Source organism: Suncus etruscus, chromosome 10 (genome assembly GCF_024139225.1).
Source record: "Suncus etruscus isolate mSunEtr1 chromosome 10, mSunEtr1.pri.cur, whole genome shotgun sequence".
Taxonomy (NCBI): Eukaryota; Metazoa; Chordata; class Mammalia; order Eulipotyphla; family Soricidae; genus Suncus; species Suncus etruscus.
Genome location: NC_064857.1, coordinates 26,107,742 through 26,127,055, shown reverse-complemented (window position 1 = coordinate 26,127,055; position 19,314 = coordinate 26,107,742). Strand labels below are relative to the sequence as shown.

Genomic DNA, 19,314 nt, shown 5'->3' with positions numbered 1-19,314 from the left:
TTGAGGTAGCCACATGTGCATCCTCACCAGAGAGGGAAATAAAGTGACTTTCTGCCTTGTCTCAGCTCTCGCATTGTAAACAAGTATCCTTTTGCGATTGCTTTACTTCCATGTGGTTTATATTGCTGCACTTCTAGTTTAAATGACCCCTGAGAGTTGTGTTGAGTTTTGTCAAGATGCTGTGATGTTCTGATGTACTTTATGGAAAAAAGGCATGTGTGGCTCATTGGGGCTTATTCAGGCATAAATGAAATGGCTTCTGGAGTTATGTTTATAAATCCACAATATAGAGCAAATAAGGTGTCAACAGAAACACATAAAATAAAGTCATGTTTTGGGGCCAGTGAGGTGGCGCTATAGGTAAGGTGTCTGCCTTGCAAGCACTAGCCAAGGAAGGATGTGGTTCCATCCCCTGGCGTCCCATATGGTCCCCCCAAACCAGGGGCAATTTCTGAGCGCTTAGCCAGGAGTAACCCCTGAGCATCAAATGGGTGTGGCCCAAAAAACAAAAACAAAATAAAGTCATGTTTTGGTAAATGGTTGAAAAGGTCATAACTAGAAGTGCATATGAATCTCACCCTTTATTTTTCTGAGTATCAATGGTTCAGTATTTGCTGATTCAGTGTTTGTGGCAAAACTATAAAATACACCCAAAAGAATATTGAGAATTGTCTTTATTTGACAATAAAAATGGCAGTGTTTAGAAAGGAACTACTACCAAAGCACTCAACTAGTTAACCAAATAATGCCTTTATGGATCCAATGTGCTGATGTGTATCTTTTGGACTTCTAAGTTATTTTTAATAGGATGTCAAGCAGAAAGAAATGACACATTAAATGGATACAATAGGCTGGTGTTACGTCTGCTCCTTACCTGTGTTGGTACTCCAGCCCTCAGAGTCAGGTTCACATTTGAAACATTGCTGATCTGATTCATAAGTGGCTGGCGATTCTAAATGTATACACACATTAATTAAAACATGGAAAGAGAATCTATTTTCGTTTAAATCATCTTCTCTGAGAAATTGCCCCTCCAAGTGAATATCTGCATGCCCATGGTTATTGAAACTGTAGTTTGTAGCTGAATTTCCTGCTCAAATTGGCAGAGAGGCTTCACATTGTTTACAGCTGACAAATTATTTTGAACTTTTCAAAAAAAAAAATTGTTTTCAAGGGAATAGGAAAATCAAAAAGGCCAAGAGGAAGAGTGGAAGAGAGACAATTACTCATTCCTCAAAAAAATAAAATGCATTGAAGGGATAGTACAGCAGGTAGGGTGCTCTCTTTGCATGTGACTGACCCATGTTTGATTGGCAGCATCCTGTATGTTCTCAGAGCATGACCAGGAGTGATTCCTGAGCACAGAGCCAGGAGTAACCCTGGAGTGTCACTGAGTTTGATCTCCAAATAAACAAGCAAACAAACAAATAACAAGAGTTAAAGCCTACATGTCATAATTTACTCTTTACAGAAATGATTCAGGCTTCGTCCAATGAGAGCACATTTTCCTGAAATATATTGGCCTTTCATAAAGCAGTGTTATTCTGTTACCTTTCAGCTAAGAGTATTATTTTGCATAACAGGACTAATGTAAGGACCTACTAGTGTCTCAAATATTCTGGCTGGGCCAGAAACTATTCTAACCCCTTTAAACATATGCATATTGCCTCATAATAAACAATGACCTCACATTAACAAATGTGAAAATTGAGGCTCACAATGTTCAAGGTTAGACTGTTAATAAGTAACAGGGTTATGAAACGAAAGGGGCAGTTGCTCTGTGCTAGAGTTAGAGGAAGGAGGAGGAAAGTAAAAATGAATATGAAAACTATGGCTCCTTTTAGAAAGGACAGAGTAAGATTTAGATCCTCTATAAGGACATGATTGGGGGCCAGAGAGATAGTATAGAAGGGAGGGCATTTTTCCTTGTATACAGCCAATCCAGGTTTCTATTCCAGGCACCCCAAATAAAGCCTCCAACCCCAGGAGTAATGTCGCCCAAACAACAGATGTAAGACCTGAACATCACTGGATTTGTCCCCCAAAACAACAACTACAACAGCAACAACAACAAACCCCCAAACCAAAAAAAAAAAAAAATGAAAGGATACGATTGTTGTTCCCTCTCTCATCTATCTCCCCTCTGTCGTCTCTGACCATGACCTGACTTTCCAGGCACCCCAGAAGAACATACCTGCTGTGCTTGAAGGCGATGCTGCAGTTGAAGTCTCAGTTGGTTTGGCTGGTTCTGCACTAAGCCTGTGGGTCTGAGGCCCGGTCTGGGCTGCATGCGGAGTGTGGCGTAGCTAGGCCGCTGTCCCATGGTATGAAAGTTTGGGTCTTGCATGGGATTATAGCTACCCTGGGCCATCTGGGCCTGAGATGCATATTGCTGTGGAAAAACAGGGGTTTTCTGTTCCAGCAGGAGGTTGGTATCCTGACTTGAGAACTGTTCAGGGTCTACAGCTTGACTCTGAATGAATGAAAAATAAAAAACCCCAGAAAACATGTAAATAAAACCACTAAAAGTAGAATAAATATAAGACTGTTTTATATTTTATACATATATACACTGCTGTATTTTTGTGGATTTTATCCTCTTATTTCTTATACAAAGGTACTTTTACCCCCATACCGGAGCCTTTCTCCCTGGCCTGGGGAGTGCTGGGAGGCTTGGCAGGCCCCCAGCCATCCTTGTCTTTTTCCCCTGACTCCAGGCCTTTCCTGGGTGCCTGCTCAGATGGCCAGAAGTGGGTTCAGGTGGATCCTTAGGGGTCCTCAGGCTTCCCCCCTCCCTCCGTACTCCAGGGGGGAGGTACATGGGGAGGAGGGTGGGCAGACATCTGGCTTCCGTTTTCCTTTTTGATTCTGGAGACCAGCTCTTGCCAGGTATGGGGTTTGGGGAGGCCCCATACCGGAGCCCTTCTCCCTAGCCTGGGGAGTGCTGGGAGGCTTGGCAGTCCCCCAGGCATCCCCCTTTTTCTTCCTTGGACTTCAGGCCTTCCCTGGGCGCCGGTCTAGGTGGACTCTATAGGGGTCAACAGGCTTTCCCCCTACCTCTCCCTACACTAATGGGAATGCACTTTGGGAGGAGGGCAGGCCGTCTAGCACTGGATTATGTTGGGACAGTCACTGAAAATTTTTCTCCTTGTTTTCCTATTGATAGTATTGTATGCATATATTTTATATATCCATAACATCCATCTTGTATTGTGACCTTGATACTGCCCTATAAATCTCATTTCTAATATTTTACTGCCTCAGTCCCAACCCTTATTTCCCCAATCTTCCCATGTAGGTGCAGCTATGACATGAAGCTCACCACAAAGAGTGATAAGTGCAGTTAGAGAAATAACTACACTGAAAACTATCATAACAATGTGAATGAATGAGGGAAAAAGAAAGCCTGACTCGAGTACAGGTGTGGGTGGGGTGGGGAGTAGGTAGAACTTGGTGGTGGGGATCCTGAACTGGTGAAGGGGGCTGTTCTTTAAATGACTGTAATCATATGACTACAATTATATTTGTAATCATGGTGTTTAAATAAAGATAATTATTTTTAAAAAAAAGGTACTTTTAGTTTCCAATTTTCTTCCTACAGAAAGTGTTTGCTAGATCTGAAGTAGGGGGTCAGGCCTGACTTTCAACTACACTTCTTCCAAGGCTTTAGGATACAAGGTCCAACACACTACTTAACCTGGAAGTGGTCATTTCCCGTCCATTCTCTGATTTAAAACCTAAATCAAAAAAATGCTTTTAATATACTGCCTTTATTTTATTCTAGTGGGGCCACTCCTGACTCTCTGTTTATAGACTATATCCCACAAAGTTCAGGGTATTAATAATTGGTGCTGTGAGTCAAACCACCATTGTGGCCACAGACACAGGCTAGGCAAATGTCTGATTCTTTGTATCTTTCCTGCCCTGTACTGCCTCTATTTTATTTTCAACATACCTCAAATTTTCCTACTATCCTAGACATATTTTAAGGGATGACTTTTTCTGTGCCCCCCCCCAATTATTTATGTCAGAACAGTGCAAGCTAATTAAAATCTAGAACTTTTTTAAAATTTGAACTTCTTTTTTTTTTTTTTTTGGTTTTTGGGCCACACCCGGTGATGCTCAGGAGTTACTCCTGGCTATGCGCTCAGAAGTTGCTCCTGGCTTGGGGGACCATATGGGACGCCGGGGGATAGAACCGCGGTCCGTCCTAGGCTAGCGCAGGCAAGGCAGGCACCTTACCTCTAGCGCCACCGCCTGGCCCCAAATTTGAACTTCTTTATGGGTGAATGCATCACACCAAGACATCTCTAAATGTGTGTATGAAAATGGAAATGGGGACCTGCTTCAGTGTCCCTCTTCATTTTACTCCTTGAGTAATAGTGGCTACTTCTTCCTCAAGTACAAGAGAATAATCTTGTAATGAAATATGGAAAATCTATGTCCTACAAGCTTAGGTGGGGTACCTCTTCTACTTATGTCACAGCAGATGCCTCATAACCTTGGGCCTTGAGATGACCCTTAGGCATACCTATGAGAATGGGGCCCTTTATCCAATTTGATAGTGTTTTACTTTTTTGGTGTGGAGGCCATATTGACAGTGCTCAAGATACTTCTGGCAATGCCTAGGGGAACCATGTGGCGGTAAGGAGCAGGCCTGAGGCTCTAGGATGCAAGGAATGTACTCAAACCGTTAAAGCAATCACCTTGGTCTTTATGCAAAATGAGCTCAGAACATGAAAGATTTGCCCATCTTTAGTAGGAAAAACTTAATATGGTAAGTTCCATTTTTAAAGAACACATACAACTTCAATTAGAGTATATAATGCATCTGCACACTATATTTCTGCTGCCTCCACCTAATAGAACTGTAATTCATCTTAATAGGATATAATGGCAAAATTTGGTGAGATGAAATAAAAATATAAATAATTCAAAACAACAAATAATTGAAATATCAGTTTTTGTAAACAACGTTAAAAGTCACTCTGCATCCTCAAAGATCATAATTTATTTATTAATTATATGTCACTTAGATAAAACTTAGGATAACAACGTACTAAATGGTAAATTCTAACTACCATTCAGGCAAAGCAAATGAGCCACATGGGAAATATTTAAACTCCATTTTCCTTACTTAATTCATTTCATTTTCCCTCCCTGTAACCTCAAGTCATTTCTTTCCATTCTGTTGTTTTCTATATGAATTGGCATGTCTTAAACTCCCACTTCTGTCTGCTGCACTGTGGGAATTGGAACAATACTATTTTTAATGCTTCAGAGAAGACTCCAATGACTCTGCATCTCCTTTCTCACAGACCCTCCAGTTGCTGCATGTATCCAAGAACTAAACTGGACACTGGAAGGTGCTTTTTAGGAATAAGAAAACATGATTCATGCAGAGTCAGGAAGAAGACAGTAGGAGACTGTAAGAATATTTTCCAGGTAACTTTTTACTTAGTAAACTGAAATGCCTACTTCATATAAATTTAGCTATGTAGCCAGAATCAGAAAGCATCGCATTATTCCAGTAGATTATGTTAGGCTATTTTTTATATTTTGCAATGAAGTACTTTTTTTTTTTTTGTTTGTTTTTGTTTGTTTTTGTTTTTTGGGCCACACCCGGCGGTGCTCAGGGGTTACTCCTGGCTGTCTGCTCAGAAATAGCTCCTGGCAGGCACGGGGGACCATATGGGACACCGGGATTCGAACCAACCACCTTTGGTCCTGGATCGGCTGCTTGCAAGGCAAACGCCACTGTGCTATCTCTCCGGGCCCCTACAATGAAGTACTCTTAAAAGCATAAAATTGTTTTATGTAGCCAGCTAATTACCAGGAAGAGGAAAAAGCTAAGCATTGAAGAAGTTGATCTACTTCTTTCTTAAATATTTCCCAAATTACTGAGTTGAAACTACACAGGGTTAAAATGCTTAATGAGCTACAGTGACCTCTAAGTCATGTCTGCTAATTTATGGGCAAGGTATTGTTTTGGCACAAATGCTTCTGTTACTAACCCACAAATGTCAGACTACTGAGGTGATCACAGAGGTTAGGTTTTTGAGATGGCTTTGAAGGGTTCTATGTCACTAATGTTCCCTTCTTGGCTTCTCTGCTTCCTGCTTCTGTGGGTTCTTCCCTGACATCAGGGTGGCTGCACTCCAGCTTCTCCTTTTGGCAACAAACCCAAGTGAAGATCATATTTAGTGTTCCCATTCTTGGGTAAAAGTTCATGTGAAAGTAATGAGGGATTGGGGAAGAAAACAGCTTGCCTGGAAGGAGCATGCTGTAGAAAATGGACAACTCCATATCTTGAGAGCCAGGCTCCACCAATACATACCTGACTTACTAGCTCAGGTATTCCCAAGGCTCTATCAATCTCCTCCAGGCCATCAAAATTCCTCAAAGCTAAATACAGCTGGTCCAGAAGTGCCCCCTCATCACTTGGAGATTCTGCTGCAGGATGTGGGCATAGCAGATCGTCTGGAGAGCTGCCAAAGGGTTGCCTGTAAAGAGACAAACTTCACCTTGGGCCACTGCTGAGTCAACATTTTCCATCCTCCAAACAAGAGATGCCCGGAGACTCTAGAGAAATAATGCCCCAGCCCATATACAGAACAAAACGACAACCCCAAATAATAGTACACCTTATTTAGTGCCTAACGCTGTGACTGACATTCGTTCCAGACACAAATCTAGGCACTTTTTCTTTTCATTTTCCCCCAAGAAGTGAAAGCCCTGGATAAAGATGATTACACAGGGCTACTCTACAAAGCAGGGTCTGCAAGTATGCCTGCGTGAGGCCAGGCCTGCCCTGCCTCTGTGTTTCCACAAAGCTATACCGAGTCCTCATGTATCTATAGGCACATACACTTTGTGTTTCTGGAAGAAAAAAAATCCACTGAATGTGAAGAAAATTGTTTGCTTGGGTCCACATAGTTCTCATCAAAGAGATAAACTCACAGCAACTAAAACCCCAGCAGAAGAGGCAGCACCAAGTCTCATAAAACTGCACAGCCAAGGGGCCGGAGTTATAGCTCAGTAGTAGGGCGTTTGCCTTGCACATGGCCAATCCTGGATGGACTGGAGTAACCCCCGAGTATATCAGGGTCTGGCCGAAAAAGCAAAGAAAACAAAAACAAAAACAAAAATATCTTGCACAGCCAAGTAAGCTAACTAACACCGTCACTACAACGAAAGAGAGAGAGAAAGAGAGAGAAAGAGAGAGAAAGAGAGAGAGAGAGGAAGAGAGAGAGAGCTCACACAGAAATGCTGAGTTGAGAAATAAAGGACATGGCAATCCAGCGCGACTCACTATAAAACAAATCAACATATTATAAAACAACCAACCTTCCATGGAATTTCAGAAGTCCCACTGTCATTTACCACCTGTGAATCTGTAATGATTACAGCCTGTAGTGAGTTCTGAGCCCCTGATCCCAACTATTTTTACATGAATTTCAATGTCAAGCCTGACCAGTTCAAGTTTTCTAATAAAAGTGTTTCCCGAAAAGCTCTGTACACATCCAAACTTCCTTTGAGTCCACACTGCCTCCTGCATAGGCTCTAAGGGTCCAGGGTCTCCATCACTATCAGTCAGTGCTATTACACCTGGGTCTCCGTGACACTGTTTCTGGTGCTCAATGTAAGTCAGTGTGATTCTATACTCATAGCACAATTGAGGCCTGCTAAGAATAAGGAAATTCTCAAAGAAGCAAGCATAAGACCTGTACATCTCCTTGAGTTACGGGGTGGGGTGGGGGTACATTTTATCCATAAAAGCAGGAAAGAGTGAGGGCTTGGTACCATAGGAGAGTATCAGGGCTCACCCAAGGCCACAAGACTGAGGAAGGAACCTGGAATATACAGCCCAGTGGATACTGAGCCCTGACCTTGACAGAAACCACTACCAATTCCCTCATAAGGAAAGTACCCTCAATTTCAAGCTGTTTTCCAGGTTATTAGTAAGTTCAACTATGAATTTTCAGTAAAAGATTGCTAAGATACTAAAGGCACACAGGCTACCATGGGTCAGACTATTAAGAAATGCAGATACTATAATTATTAAAGATTTAGAAAACGATGAAAACAATGCTTAAAGAAAGAATCACACAGATTTCAAATTAACTAATGAAATACAAAAAGTAACCAAACAATTTTTAAAAGTGACATATCAGGGGCTGGAGAGATAGTACAGTGGGTAGGGCACTTGATTTGTACATGTCTGACCCAGGCTCAATCCGTGGCATCCCATTTGGTCCCTCAAGTACCACCAGGAATGATTTCTGAGTATAGAGTCAGGAGCCTGATCACTTCCAGGGTGAACTCCAAACAAAACTAAAGTACACACCATAAAGAAAATGGATAAATGGGGCCAGAGAGATAACATGGAGGTAGGGCATTTGCCTTGCATGCAGAAGGAAGGTGGTTCAAATCCCAGCATCTCATATGATCTCCCGAGCCTGCCAGGAGTGATTTCTGAGTGTAGAGCCAGGAGTAACTCCTGAGCACTGCCGGTGTGACCCAAAACCAAAAAAAAAAAAAAAAAAGAAAATGGATAATCAAACCCACACCTAAATATGCTGAATAATACAAACATTATTTCAAGCATAATTGAGAGAAAATACTAATTACAAAGAGACAAAAATGATAATCAAAACCAAGGAAAATTTAATCAAATTTGATCATATTCCACTTCCTTTTCAAACAAATTTGAAATAAAAAGTCTGAATTCTTCAGTTTGGTACTTACAACATTTTATATAGTTATTCTTTAAGCAATCTACTCTTTTTGCTGGAAGAAAATTATTATTATATATATTTGTCATTTTTCAAAATTATATATAATACAATTTTGCCGATTTTTCTGTCTTAAATTTTTTTGCTTTTTGGGTCACACCCAGTGATGCTCAAGGGTTACTCCTGGCTATATACTCAGAAATTGCTCCTGGCTTGAGGGACCACATGGGACACGGGGGTGGGGGGGAATCGAACCTTGTTATTCCATAAGTTACCTTGAACACCACACCATGAGTAATTCCTAAGTGCAAAGCTAGGAGTGTGGCTCTCTGGGGGTCACACACTTCAGTATTGCTGGGTGTGGCCCCCAAACAAAACAGTAATAACAGAAACATACAGAATTTACAAACTCCTTCTAATACAATTGCTCTGTGATCAGAACTCACCTGTTCTGACTGGCAAAGGAAGTCTGGTCAATAGGCAGGATGCTTTCAGGCCAAGGGGCAGTCTGATTTGGAGGAGCTTGTTGTTGGCTATACTGAGGTCCCCCCATATTCATCTCTAATTCAGAAGGCCCTAAAAAAGGAGGGAAAAAATACGAAAAGAGAAATCAAACAATTTGTAATCAGGGAATTACCTACTTCTGTAATACAAAATGAAACACTCATTTTACAGAAAATGAAAAAGCAGCAACTGGTGAAAATAAACTGAAAATTTTTGTTCTCAAATAGATACAAAGACAAAAACAACGAACACCAAGCCTAATCACTCATGTTGGGAAATTTTAAATACCAGCAATTCCAAAATTTCTGCATGTGGAAGTCTTTGTTTTGTTTCGTTTTGGGGCCACACCCAAAGGTGCTCAGGGGTTCCACCTGGCTCTGCACTCAGAAATCATTCCTGGCAGGCTCTGGGGATGCTGGGGATCAAACCCAGGTTGGCCACGTGCAAGGCAAATGCCCTATCGGCTGTGCTATTGCTTTGGTCCCCGCATGTGGAAGTCTTAATTCTAAACACATTTAATGTAGAATGTCACTTCACAGAAACAAAAGCTAAAGTGCCCAGTTAAATAACTGGGTAAGAAATTTGATGCAGAGGCAAGATAATTCTGTACCGTCTTGTCAAAATAATTCTGGCATAGTTCCCATTGATGATTTCGTTCTTACTGTGCAATATTTAAATATTAGAAAAAAAGTATAACATCATTAGAATCATGCCTCCCAGAGGAAAGTCAGTACATTAATAATTATACTGGGGTTAAGATTCTTTTGCTGCTTTGCATGTAGCTGACCACAGTTCAAGCCCAGGAACCACATATGGTCCCCAGGTAGAGCCAGGAAGTCCTGAGTACTTTGCGTATGGTCCAAAACTCAACAATGCTACCTACCCCTACTCACAAGTGTGAATTCTGTCAAATACTAATTTTTTCAACAACAGCATATTATATTATATACATTAGCATATTATATTATAATAACCTAGATATAAATTCAACCTCTAAAGCATATGATTCATGTTTTGGTATATTTGTCAGACTATATAACCATTATCATAGTAACTTAGATTTAAGAAAAAAAGGTTAAATATGTAACTTTTAATTATTTCATTTTATTAGAGGGGGTTGTTGGGCTACATCTGGCTGTGCTCAAGATTTACTCCTAGATTTGTGCTCAGGCATCACTCCTGAGTGGTACTTGGGGTACCACAGGTTGTGCTGGGGTTAACAATGTGCAAAACTAATGACAACTCTTTGCTATTTTTGTTTTTGTTTTTGGGTCACACCCGGTGGTGCTCAGGAGTTACTTCTGGCTGTCTGCTCAGAAACAGCTCCTGGCAGGCACGGAGGACCATATGGGGCACCGGGATTCGAACCAACCATCTTAGGTCCTGGATCGGCTGCTTGCAAGGCAAACACCACTGTGCTATCTCTCCGGGCCCATGACTTAACTCTTGTACTATCTCTCTGGTCCTCTTTTACTGCTATACAATATCTCCAGTCCAGACCATTATTTCTGCATTTAAATTTTTTATAACAAAATAGTGTCCTAGTGAGCCTCACATTTTGTGAGATTAAACCTCCTTGTTCCTTTAATGAAAAACTGGGAAAAAATAAAGAGACCATGCAGAAAAAAATTTAAAGAAGACATGGGAGAGTGATGTAGTCATGTAGTATAGTGGTCCAGACATTAGCATTTTAAGGCCCTGAGATGATGATTCTGATGATCATCCAGAGTTAAGATGATCTATACATAAAAGATCATATACATAATAGAGTGTGACACTCTACTTCACTATCCCCCAATATTAGATAATTTAAATGAAACAAAACATATACAAATGTAGCTGATTTGCTTAAGTAAACTTAAGTAACTGATACTTTATGCTTCCTTTTTGTTTTGTTTTGTTTTTGGGTCACACCCAGCAGCGCTCAGGGGTTACTCCTGGCTCTACACTCAGAAATCACTCCTGGCAGGATCAGGGGACCATATGGGATGCCGGGATTCAAACCACCGACCTTCTGCATGCAAGGCAAATGCCTTACCTCCATACTACCTCTCTGGCCCCTACTTTATGATTCTTACAAAGTTCCAGTAAAGTCTCACTATGACAGCTTGATATAGGGGCATTACTCCAAATGCTCATTAGGAATGTCTTGAAAGAACTCTTGGAACTGCTACTGTCTTCCAAGATAGCCTAAATAACTAAAAGCAAAAGGCACTGAAATTTGCTTACCTATATTCATAACCTGAGACTGAAGCATCTGTCTTTGGCCAGGCTGGTTATTGGGTCTCATTGGGATGTTGGCTGTGGGGTTCCGAATCATACCTCCTTGAATGGGACGGTTCATGGCACTGGTGGTGGCCGCACAGGTGACTCTCACAGGAGAATTCTGTGGGACCCATTCCCCTGATGGCATAGTGGGTCGAGCAGCATTACTGCCAATAATTCCTGTGGGGGAACCCAAAAAAACCCTGAGATGCAGTTGCTGAAAGCATACTCTTACTTTGCACAAGATATTCACTCTAAAATACATAGCCGTTAGCTAATGCCATCTTTGAGACAGACGTAGGCCCTTGGCTAAGAAATAAGAATTGGCAACTACTACAAAGTTTTTCACAACACAATCCTGCCAGTCTTTATAGCTCAGAAAGTGTTTAAAATTATTCCCAAATGTATTTAGAAACAGGTGCTGTGATGTGTGGATAACCCCAACTTCCTTCCTGAGGAAGTGAATCATATTAGCAGACATACATGTCAAACACTTCACTTTCCACATGGGAGGTGAAGAAAGAGGAACGAGATAAAAAGTGGTAATAAATATTCTAGTTATAAAGCAAAAAATCACAGAAAATACTCCCTGAAGCATATGTCAGACTTTAAAATCCTCAAATCCACACTAGAGTATTATAATTTGTTGAAATTTCAAATTGAGGAAGGCAACTTGTAAAGCAGAAGCAAATTAAGAGAATCTTTCTAATATTTATTACAGTTCATTAGAGCCAAAGGCAAGTGAACTCATACTGCTCTTCACTATTTCAGATCCACTATATCCCTCCCTAGATAGATCCAGAATGGGTTTAAGAGTAGATCTGTAGAAACTCTACTTAAGATATCAACAATTCTTTGATAGAGAACAGCAATAACAGCACAATAGTTGCAATCCTATCAAGTGTTTGACCTGGGCTTGCTTCTGGAACACCTGTATTAGGCTCAATAGTCTTTGAAAAAATTGTTTTTCTTTACATTTTTTTGGCAATACTTGGCTTTGTTCAGAACTTACTGCTGGCACTGCACGCAGTAATAATCCTGGTAAACTGGGAGTTCTAGATATTGAACCCAGGTTGGAGGTGTGCTAAGCAAGAGACTTATTCATGGAACTATCTCTTTGGTCGCAGACTTGATAGTCGAAGGGGGCGGGGGATACAAGTGAGTGTCTTTTACTATGAAGGGCTTAATGGTAAGCACATAAAAGTTCTATTTTCAGATGCATGCCTTGTTTTCCTCTATTTTAATTATGGTAAAAATGGGGCATGTTAAGGGGCCAGAGTGGTAGCACAGTGGTAGGGCATTTGCCTTGCATGCAGCCAACCAGGGACAGACTCATATTTGATTCCCAGCATCCCATATAGTCTCCAGAGCCAGGGATGATTTCTGAGTGCAGAGCCAGGAGTAATCCCTGAGCACCACCAGGTGTGTCCCCCCCACAAAAAAAAACACAAAAAAGGGGGGATATGTTAGAAAATAGAGGAAACAAGCACAGTGGTGGTGTTTATTGATAAAATCAGAGTGTACAACATTGAGGTGACTAAGAATGTTGAGTAATTTATTACATTGGTAATAGAATAATCTAATATTATATCTGCAGTATGTATATAAAGATATGGGAGAAAGGTTTTTACAAAAACTTTTTTTTTCTTTTTTTGGTTTTTCGGCCACACCCGTTTGATGCTCAGGGGTTACTCCTGGCTAAATGCTCAGAAATCGCCCCTGGCTTGGGGGGCCATATGGGACGCCAGGGGGATCGAACCATGGTCCTTCCTTGGCTAGCGCTTGCAAGGCAGACACCTTACCTCTAGCGCCACCTCACTGGCCCCACAAAAACTTTTAATCTAAGTAATGTAACAAAATCATAGATCCTGGAGGGCAGAAGAAACTAAGTAGGATGCAATTCACAAGTATTAACGCATGTAATTCTCTTCCAGTCTGTTGTCTCCTTTTTTTTGGGGGGGGGGGGAAGTGGGCATTTGGGCCACACCTGACAATGCTCAGGAGCTACTCCTGGCTCTGCACTCAGAAGTTGCTCCTGGTAGACTTGGGGGACCATATGGGATCTGAGAATTGAATTCAGATCTGTCCCAGGTCGGCCTCATGCAAGGCAAATTGCCCTACTGTTATGCTATCACTCCGGGCCATGTTGTCTCCTTTTTTTTGTTGTTGTTGTTGTCTCCTTTTTTAAACAGAAGTATTGCATGATGTGCAACAGCTGAATGCTGACATTTAAATATAGGTGGATCCTCAAAGTGTTAACTTGAGCTTTATAAAAGAAACAGACCTCTTGTGGGGTAATGTACAATGGTGGAGGGAAGTAGATATGGGTAGATTTGGTTCTGAAATGTTTTATGCAAGAAACCCTATCATTAACAGTATTATAGACCATGATGCTTGAAAACAAATAGACAAAGCCTAGTCTTATTTTATTTTGTTAATAAGGAGTCATCTTAATCATTTGCAAGGTTGGAGGGATAGTATAGTGGGGAGACTGCTTTGCATGTAACCAACCTAGGTTCAGTACTTCGCATCCCGTATGGTCCCTTGAGCAGTATTAGGATGATTCTTGAGCTCAGAGGTAGAACACCCTGAGTACTGCCTAATGTGGTCCTTCTATGTAAAAATACCGCAAATGAATAATTTACTCCTTTTCTATTAGATAATTTCATACAAATCAATACTGTCTTAAAAACCCAATCAAAAAGTTGAAGCAATAAAATGCATACAAATATATTATTTTAATCATATATATTTTTCTCAATGCCTTTGTCTCCAGTCTGTTCATTCACCAGAAGATGGAGAAGATGGAAGCTCTGAGATGGGAGCAGCACCTCCCAATTCAGCATCCTGCTTTGCCTGTGTTAAGCAGAATATATTTGGTACAGGACATGACTTAATAGCAATCAATGCTGCTGCAATGGTTTTGAACTTGAATAGATCCAAGTTTGGGAATATGACAGATGCAGCTCAGTAAATCTTAGCATATCTGAGTGGCATATACTGAGTGAGACAAGATGGCACTCAGTACATGACAGTAACTACTACAAGTAAAAGTCTTTGGGCAACTTGGTAGACACCTTATGCTGGAGCAGGTCAGGGCCCCAAACAGATCACAGGAAATTTCACAAATTTTCGAAAATGAAGCCTACTCATTATTATTTAGGCTAGGTACTATACCGTGAAAGCCCATTATTATTCCCTGGAATAAAAATTTTACAGTTTTATTTTACACTGGAATTCTGAAGTTTTTCAAATGCAAATCATCAGTGAGTAGGAAGTCTTTGGCTTATCAGAGCAAGATCATTACAAAAACTTAGCAACTACCAAATTATTTTATACATACCACTGCAAAGTCTAAAAGAGTAAGTGGAATTGGATTAATGACTGGATACTTCTTAACAGTAATTGTTATAGAATAAAATGCTTCCTGAACCTTCATATGCCATTCTCATAATTAAAATTTATGCAATTTTATTATGATCAAATATTAGTTTCTAATAATCAGTGAATTGACTTCATATATTCCACTTGTTTGATGTAGAAGAAAATATCATTTTATTCAATAACCCACCAAATAAAGTAACAGTGCATTTGTGCCCTTACCTGTGCTACTGTTCCCTAAATTTCCTTGGTTTCCTAGCATCCCTTGATTACCCATCATTCCTGGCTGAGGAATCACTGAGTAGGGACTATTGTTTCTGATTGGTGGGAAAGGTCCAGCACCAGTTGGGCTTTGCAATGTGATGTCAAGTGGTAAATTCTGGTTTGGCAATAACCTGCCAAGTTGCCCTGGTCGTGGGTTACTAAAAGCTAAGGAGAAAACAAATGAAAATTGAAGGTTAATATAGAATAATGTAAAAGAAGGGTAGCAGAAGTAGTGTTTATGGAAATGTCCTCTGGAAAATAACAAAGATATGCAACAACAGGGAACACCTACCTACATCGAAGACATAGTCATCAACAGTAAAAACATGCAACAACAAAATGTAGACTCAATCTAATTAGCAGGTTTCTACTTTAATTCTTTTTTTTTTTTTTTTTTTTTTGGTTTCCTGGGCCACACTCGTTTGATGCTCAGGGGTTACTCCTGGCTAAGTGCTCAGAAATTGCCCCTGGCTTGGGGGGACCATATGGGACGCCGGGGAATCGAATTTCCTTGACTAGCGCTTGCAAGGCAGACACCTTACTTCTAGCGCCACCTCACCGGCCCCACTACTTTAATTCTTGACCATCTTGAAATATGATATGTTTTCTCTAATACTAATTTTTAATGTTATGTTACCTTGCTAAGTAAACTTCAAAACATTTTTATGATGCTATTCCTTCTATTTGACGTAGAAATTTTGCTTTATCTCAGTTACAAAGCTATAAATATCTTTTACACAGCACCAAACCCAAACATATTGTGGTTTGGACATTAGACTATCTTTGTTTTGGGAAGCAGGGGATGGGATCTTTGGGGCAAGGAATCCCAAGCAATGTTTAGGGGATCCAGGGCAAAAATCACAGCAAAATTCAGTCAACCAAGTTGAATACTGCCTGGGCCGGCTGATGAAGCACTGTTAGAGCTCAGTGGTCTGTGAGTTACCATGGTCACACCTGGTGACGTTCAGGGTCCTCCAGGGCTATACTCTTTGGTGCTAGGAGTTAGAAGGGTATATGGGTGGGGCATGTGTGTTTCACAATGGAATTCAGGGATCTATGTGTTCAGCCTTTCAGCAATTCTCTTGGCCTGGAGTATCATGTTTCATTGTTTTTAGGGGGCAGCAGGCTGTACTCTTGGGACCACAGGTTGTGACAAGGATTGAGCTTGGGTCGAGGCTGTATGCCTTACATGCAGTGTAGTACTACTGCTCCAGTCCTAGAATATAGTTCTTTTTCTTTTTGGCTTTTTTGGAATCACATCTAGAGGTGCTCAGGGCTTAGTCCTGGCTTTGAACTCATGAATCACTCCTGGCAGGCTGGAGGATCATGAATGCCAGGAATGAACCTGGATTAGTCATGTGCAAGGCAAACATCCTACCTGCTATACTATTGCTCTGGTTCCTAAAATATAATTTCTTTTTTTTTTCTTTTTTTCTTTTTTTTTTGTTTTTTTGGGCCACACACGTTCAATGCTCAGGGGTTACTCCTGGCTAAGCGCTCAGAAATCGCCCCTGGATTGGGGGGACCATATGGGACACCTGGGGATCGAACCACGGTTCTGATCCTTGGCTAGCGCTTGTAAGGCAGACACCTTACCTCTAGCGCCATCTCGCCGCCCCCAAGTATAATTTCTTAAAGGAATTTTCCTGATAGAAAATTATGTCAAAAGCAACTATTCCCAAAGAGAATTAAATTCTTTGGATGTGAATGCTGCTACTTGAAGTCAGTTTAAAATTGACTTAAAGTTAAACTTTAGGACTCTATTTAATTTCATAAGTAGTTCCTTTAAATTCCAGACACAGATTTAAACTGATTTTTGTGGTAAGCTAACAAGAATTTATTAATAATTTAAGCATTGCATGATCATAGAGATAACTAGTAATGTGAATATATTAAGTTTTAAAAGTAAAGATACTTGGGGCTGGAGAAATAGTACACAATTTAAAGTATATGCCTTGCATGCAATCAACCCCAGTCCTGAGCATCCCACATCATTGCTGGGTGAAGCCCCAAAGACCCTTAAACACTTCATGCTTGGGTCCTTGCAAGAAACCACAGGCCAATTAGGTGGCCAAAAACTGCCATAAGAGGGTCCCTGATCTCCTGAGCACCTCTGGGAGGTTCCCTCCTTCCTTCCCAAAAGTAGAGATACAATGAGTTACAATTTATAGAACTTTAATTGAATATCATGTACTTTATATTATCTTAATGATAAATACAATATAAAATTGATCAATGAAAAAAGAATCAGTTCTTATCAGTAATAGAAATTAAATATTTAGAAGAATTGGGGTATGGAATGAAAATTATGCACATGGCCCATTATGACTTCCTTAAGTTTAGTTATATGGTTGCTATTCAATAATTCAATAATAATATACTATTAGGAAGTACAGAGAGAGGAGAAATCGTGAATGCTCATGGAATTCTGCATTAAACCTTCTGGTCTGAAGAATAAACTATTGTGTATTTTTGCTCACTTCTCCAACTCTGACTTTGTGTTATCTCATATGGTCTGCAAACAATCCATTATTTCCCCCAAAATAGACCGATTTGAGAAATTATACCTTTATTTTATCTTATACTTTTCAGAAAGATCTCTACACACTTGAGAAAAGATCTAGTAACTATTTTTTAATTTGGCTGATGGCTGCCATTTCTGGTTTTTGTACTGAGTTGAGCAGTGAGTCAAATGGTATACTTGGATAGGAAATTCTTTTCACTAACTTACTTCAAGGACTTTATTTGCCTATAAATGATAGCCGAGGTACAGAAAAAAAAACTTTGCTTCAATTAGAAAGTTCTGGATAATTTTGCTAACTAGTAAGTTTGTAAACTGTAGTAAAGAACTCACCTTAAACTTAATATTATTTCCAAAAAGTCTGTATATCAATGTTTCATTTTTTTAAGTACTTAAGTATGTGAAAACACAAATATATTTTAAACTCCATTTATAAAGAATAATTTAAAAGGGACATTTAACAATCATCTAAAGAACTTAACTAACTTATTAACTCTGTTGGCCGATTTGATTCTACATTGATTAGATGAACCCGAGAAACATGTTGAAAAGCCATGTAGGATCCATTCTGACTACTGCTTCCAAGAACCAGAACAGTAGATGGTGCTATTTGACCACAGAAACCCTTGAAGTGACTAAGCTATATGTGTCAGTTTTAACAATCCTATTGATGATGTGATTTGCCACGGAAATTTCTTGGCATAACTATCAATATCTCATACTCACTGCTCTGTGAAATTCGCAGTGCTGTTTTCTGGGCTCCAACAGGTGTGACTGGGCTGTTGTCTGCCGTGAGTTGCATGAGGTCATTGATGATGGCTTGCTTGTCAACTGATCCTGCAGGGGCGCCGGGCCTCGTGTCTGGGAAAAGCTGTGGTAATTGACTATTCTGCAAATCATCCAAAATCTCCTCCAAGTTGTCCAGCTCACTGCCAGGCTGCAGTTAACAAACAGAAGAATTTATCTACCCACACTCCCAGAGTGAGCACCAGGGGCCTGCTGGCATTACAGACCAACTGACACAGGTGCCACATGGCCAGACAACATCTGCATAGATCTCAGGCCTAACAATTAACTGATCACCTTTTGACAGGTTTTACCGACAAAGAATAATTAAGTTCTTGGTAGTAATCTGCAAAAAGAGAGATGACGGAATTAGAAGTAAAGCCACCTTCCAGTATTGTGAGTCATTGGCAGTTTATATAGATTCCTCTTTATTTTATGCTAATCATTCAATTAATCATGAATGTGGATGTTTCTAAGTAACTAAGTATGTACTAAGACATAAGAGTCCAGGAATGAGTTTTGTGGTTACGTTTCCCTTAGAAATAAAACATAGGGCCTGGAGAGAGAGCACAGCAGCATTTGCCTTGCAAGCAGCCGATCCAGGACCTAAGGTAGTTGGTTCGAATCCCGGTGTCCCATATGGTCCTCCGTGCCTGCCAGGAGCTATTTCTGAGCAGACAGCCAGGAGTAACCACTGAGCATCGCTGGGTGTGGTCCAAAATACAAAAAAAAAAAAAAAAAAAAAAAAAAAGAAAAGAAAAAGAAAAAGAAAAAAAAAGAAATAAAACATAGCTGGCAGAAAATAGAAAATTTATACTAGTTATTCCTCTTTATTGTTTTAAATCCAGTGACCAAACC

At 40.3% G+C, this 19,314-nt stretch overlaps 1 protein-coding gene across 1 annotated transcript in view; it reads right to left on the bottom strand.

Annotated features, from left to right (window-relative positions):
- Window positions 1–19,314, bottom strand: part of NCOA2 (nuclear receptor coactivator 2) — a 222,104-nt gene that overhangs the window by 20,814 nt on the left and 181,976 nt on the right. Inside the window, exons 11-17 of the mRNA XM_049781798.1 lie at window positions 18,397–18,607; window positions 15,108–15,314; window positions 11,469–11,684; window positions 9,182–9,311; window positions 6,338–6,503; window positions 2,195–2,473; window positions 875–952 (exon numbers count right to left, since the gene is read on the bottom strand). Of these exons, the coding sequence (XP_049637755.1) occupies window positions 875–952; window positions 2,195–2,473; window positions 6,338–6,503; window positions 9,182–9,311; window positions 11,469–11,684; window positions 15,108–15,314; window positions 18,397–18,607 (1,287 nt within the window). The remainder of the gene's footprint in view (window positions 1–874; window positions 953–2,194; window positions 2,474–6,337; window positions 6,504–9,181; window positions 9,312–11,468; window positions 11,685–15,107; window positions 15,315–18,396; window positions 18,608–19,314) is intronic.